We start from the raw sequence: 5,000 nt of genomic DNA on the forward strand, positions 1-5,000 counted from the left end.
GGGCCACTCGAGTAGGACCACGCCAAGTGCGTCTGAGGGTGGACAAAAGTGATTGCGGCATGGTCGCCACGGTTACGGGGAGATGTTGTTTTACAATCCAGCCAGGTAGACAAAATGACTTCAGTGAGAAAGACCTGCTGAGTCACTCTAGAATCATGTTCTTTTCAGCCCTGACACACCCCCCTTCCCTCTCTATCTTCCTGTCCACTTTCAGCTCTGTCATGATGACTGCCATTCCCAGATTTGCAGGGAATTTGTGTCCCATATGTTTCTGAGAAAGCCCCAACAAGAATGAGGAAATGGGCTAAAGAGAAAAAGAGTCAGAATAATTAAATGAGTGTGTGTGTATGTGTGTGTGTGTGTGTGTGTGTGTGTGTGTGTGTGTGTGTGTGTGTGTGTGTGTGTGTGTGTGTGTGTGTCTGTGTGTGTGTGAAATTGTGTGTGTGTGTGTGAAATTGTTGAAGGTTAACTTACTCTATTATTGTGTGTGAAAAGTTCCAATGTATCTCACTGCGAGTGTGATCATGTGAGATTGTGTGTGTGAGGGAGAGAGAGAGAGAGAGAGAGAGAGATTTATGCTGCTTGCTGATCAGTTACTGGTCCACCTCAGGCTAGCTGAGCTCAGCACAGCCTGTTCCAGTCCCAGAAGGTGCTCCTCCTTACGACCAATCTAGACAACAGGAGCCAAGGGCTGGTGGGGCAGGAATGGGGCTATGGGGCAGGAGCTGGGGGGACGGTGGGGGGGCGGGACAAACAAGCCCTGACCCCCTCAAAACTCCTGACACCACTCAAGCTCCCACGCTCAAAGAGCACGCTAAGTCCTGAACACACTGCGGCAATGACCACCGAGCTAATAAGATAAAAAGTTGAGAACATTGAGTTTTGGGATGTGGCTTTAAACACACACTTACACACTATCTGTACTGGAGACAGCTGAGGCAGACTGCACCAACTGTGGGGACAACATGGCGTAGCTGTTAGCTGCTAAGCTGAGTTAGCGCTGCGCAGATTTTAACAGTTGAACTGAAAAAGCAAAGGTATAAATTAAACCAAGATGAATGGTTGGTGCCCATTAGACTGGCTTCCTGAGGACCAGAGAAGCTTCACAACAGATGCCAGCTTGGAGGACAACACGGGCTGACCAGACTAGACTGGCCCGAAGGCCCCTCTTCCACAGTCGCTCGTGTGTCATCTGCGGACACTGGCCTGCTAACAATTTGCACATCTCTCCTCACTTTTGCGATCTCTGCTTTCATGCGTCTGCTGCAAGGCGTCCGTCGCCCTTCCCTAAACATGAGCTGGGGTCTCTGGCTGCCGAGTAACAGCCAAGCAGCGCAGGTGCGCAGGCACAGGCAGCGCTGGGATCCATTACAGAATGTTCCAGAAGGGCACGGGCAGAGACATCAATCAGAGGGAAACTTCGAGGGGTCAGACACTGACGATTCCAGGGAGGGGTCGCAAAGTACAAGCCATCTTGGTTTACCAGTCACAGAGAGAGTGCTGGCAGAGAGACACATACTTCACCACTGAACACGAGATACAAACTTCACCACTGAACACGAGATACATACTTCACTGAACACGAGATACACACTTCACCACTGAACATGAGATACATACTACACCACTGAACACGAGATACATACTTTACCACTAAACACGAGATACATACTTCACCACTGAACACGAGATACATACTTTACCACTGAACATGAGATACATACTACACCACTGAACACGAGATACATACTACACTACTGAACATGAGATACATACTTTACCACTAAACACTAGATACATACTACATCACTGAACACGAGATACATACTTTACCACTGAACACACGATACATAACTCACCACTCAACACGATATATACTTCACCAATGAACATGAGATACATACTTCACTACTGAACACAAGATAATATTAAATGTGGAAGGTACCGGTCATTTCTAAGTCATGGTGTACTGGGTTAGCCAGAACATAGGCAGGTATGCGGGCTTTGCCCACGCCTCCCCACTAAACGTAATAACGGCTTTTCTCCATCCACAACGAACAGTACTGGGTCTCTCTCTCTGTTTCTGGGCAATGAGGCCCAAACGGAACCTGCTGTGATTTTATTGTCTGTTCTCCTGTGTTTACCCAGAAATCCGAGGGGTCCTGTGGAGATGTGCTTCATTTTTACTGCAGGCACGGACTGTGAAGTTGCTTAAAACGGCCAAACAGAAACGCACTTCATTTGTAAGTGCTTTGGGTTTTGTTGGTGGGGCTGCTTGTGGAGGGGTTTGGGCAGGTTTCCTGGGATACTCACTGCAGGTAGGGCGCCAGGCGGACAGAGGACAGGAAGAGAGGTCTCCTCTTGATCTGGCGGCGGAAGCCGAAGACGGCGTTCTGCTGGAAGCCCTCGCGGATGTTCAGGATGTACTGGTTCTGCAGTGTGATGAAGCGCACCTCCTTCAGGCCACGCCCATTCGCCTCCTCGATCAAACGTACCACAGGCTGTGGGGCAAAGCGGAAGATAAAGGAAGAAACAAGGGCAGAGTCAAAGAAAGACGAGAGAATAAGAGAAAAAAGAAAAGAAAGAGGGGGGATGGGGAATAAGAGACAGAGAGAAGAAATTTGAGTGATGGATGAAACTATATGACACAGACTAAATAAGATAAACAGAGAGAGAGAGAGAAAGAGAGAGAGAGAAAGACAGAGATCTCCTGCTCCCACTCTCCTCGTCTGGAGGTCTAGGCAGACCGTGTCCATCGTTTGAGGTTTTGTGAAGTGTAATAAATAACTGGGTTTCGAAAAAGAACACTTACGCAATGATGTGTTTTCAGTCGTCTGCACGTGGGCAGAACAGGACGTCTTCTCTGGTAAATGTGAGAGCCAGTTCTCTCAACAAACACTTTCACAGCCATTTAGATTAATGCTAGTCCTGGACTAAGGGGATGTTGACGCTCCAGTTTAAAAGCCTTGCAGACAAGGTCAGTATGCAATCTATGAGAGCACAACTGGAGTTGAGCTGGGCATAAACACCGCTGTTAACTGATCGGCAATGTAGCCAACACTGCATGAAATGGACTGCAACAAGTATAATTTAGTTTGCATTACAGCTAATCCCAGCTAGTTGTTTTTAGCCATGTCGGAAGAGTTTGTTGATGAGAGCTGTTTCGTTTGTGTATAAACATGGTGTGCAGGGTGTTTCTGGGGCCTTACCTCGGAGTACTCTCTCCAGCCAAAGTTATCTCTGCAATAATATTTCCATGTGGTGAGACAGCTGGGGGTGGGGTTTGTGTTGGGAGGTGTGGCTATAGAGCTGGAAGGCGTGGACAAACGTCTGACGAGGTCAAACTCCAGGTCACACACCCTCATGGCACTGAAGTCCAGCATGAACACACGGCCCCTGTGTATGGGATACACACACACACAAACGCACACACACACACACACTGTGGTCAATGATTCGTTAGCACTCACAAACCCATAGACACAAAGGTACACACACACACACACACACACACACACACACACACACACACACACACACACACACACACTTCCATACTCATGCACAGTATCAATAAAGCAGTGTTCAGTGCTAGTTCAGCCTCTCACGGCTACAGCTGGACTCCTCAACCCCCGTCTGCGTCAGAGCAGACTGGCATTGGTAGTGCTGTTTTTGTCAGCAATGTTTCACTGAAATGCGCCATTTTGAGAGTGTGGACCACAGTCGAGGAGATCCAGTCTCACAGAACCAGAACCAGTGCTGTGGGCAGAGGGAGGACAACCCTGCTGACCACATACTCTCCCACACACACACACACACATACGTCCACACCCCCTTTAAGGTCATATATGTTCTAGACGAGACAGCTCTCTGTAATAACAGCCTTATCAGACAGGCCCTCTCTCAAGCACAGTGAGAATTATAGGTCACGGGTTAAAAGACCAGCCAGAGCTTCATGCTCAAAGTCGGAGCTAATCTACTGGAATGGACTTTCTCTCTCCCTCTCCCTCTCTCTCTCTCTTCCTCTCAAACACAGACACACACAAAAAAAAATTCACTGTGGCCTGTTCTTCATTCATGTCTGTGTGAGTTCCTCTGCGAATCAAAGCGTATCCAGAACAGAAATCGAGAGAACACAGCCGAAAGCAGAAGTGTGAGGAAGTGTTTACGTGTTTCTATCTATGGCACTGCTACCTCCCCCAGACACTTTTATTCCCACTAGTTTCTCTTCACTACTGATCCCCACCCATACGTGCTTGTCTGTATTATAGTATTACATCTGTATTATAGTATTACATCTGCGTTGCATTGCCAAAGCTGCCTGCTGACATCAGTCCAGTGAAGCAATAGAGGAGTGGTTGTAGCCAGGTCATCCACACTGGCGACATTCCAGATCAAATGCACCCAGTCCAGGACTGTGCAGCCCACAAAACATAGGCCATACCACGGAGGGCCAGGACCACGGAGGGCCAGGACCACGAGCTACAGCACACTGCCGGGACAGACAGAGACGGAGCAGGATCTGAGTACGCCTCTGATGAACACACAACGCTGAGGAGGAGAGCGATAAACAATGAAAGAGAAAAGGAAACAATAGCATATGAATCTTGTCAAGCTGAGAGAGTGAGCGAGAGAGAGAGAGAGAGAGAGAGAGAGAGAGAGAGAGAGAGAGAGAGAGAGAGAGAGAGAGAGAGAGTGTGTCACAGCATGGCACACCCTGGCAGGAAGGGGAGATGGTGAACAGAGACCCTGCAGCAGCCAACAGGCACATTGTGTATGAAGCATCAGAGAAACACACACTAGAAAAAACAGAGAGGAGGGCCACACACACACACACACAAACACAAACACACACACACACACGCACACACGCACACACACACACACACACACAAACACACACACAAACACACGCACACACACGCGCACACACACGCGCACACACACACACACACACACACACACACACACACACACACACACACACACACACACAGACT

The 5,000-nt window shown here is 48.5% G+C and overlaps 1 protein-coding gene across 1 annotated transcript in view; it reads right to left on the minus strand.

Annotated features, from left to right (window-relative positions):
• Window positions 1-5,000, minus strand: part of tiparp (TCDD-inducible poly(ADP-ribose) polymerase) — a 17,187-nt gene that overhangs the window by 3,902 nt on the left and 8,285 nt on the right. Inside the window, exons 2-3 of the mRNA XM_076994722.1 lie at window positions 3,210-3,396; window positions 2,314-2,501 (exon numbers count right to left, since the gene is read on the minus strand). Of these exons, the coding sequence (XP_076850837.1) occupies window positions 2,314-2,501; window positions 3,210-3,396 (375 nt within the window). The remainder of the gene's footprint in view (window positions 1-2,313; window positions 2,502-3,209; window positions 3,397-5,000) is intronic.

This window comes from Brachyhypopomus gauderio, chromosome 2 (assembly GCF_052324685.1).
Source record: "Brachyhypopomus gauderio isolate BG-103 chromosome 2, BGAUD_0.2, whole genome shotgun sequence".
Taxonomy (NCBI): Eukaryota; Metazoa; Chordata; class Actinopteri; order Gymnotiformes; family Hypopomidae; genus Brachyhypopomus; species Brachyhypopomus gauderio.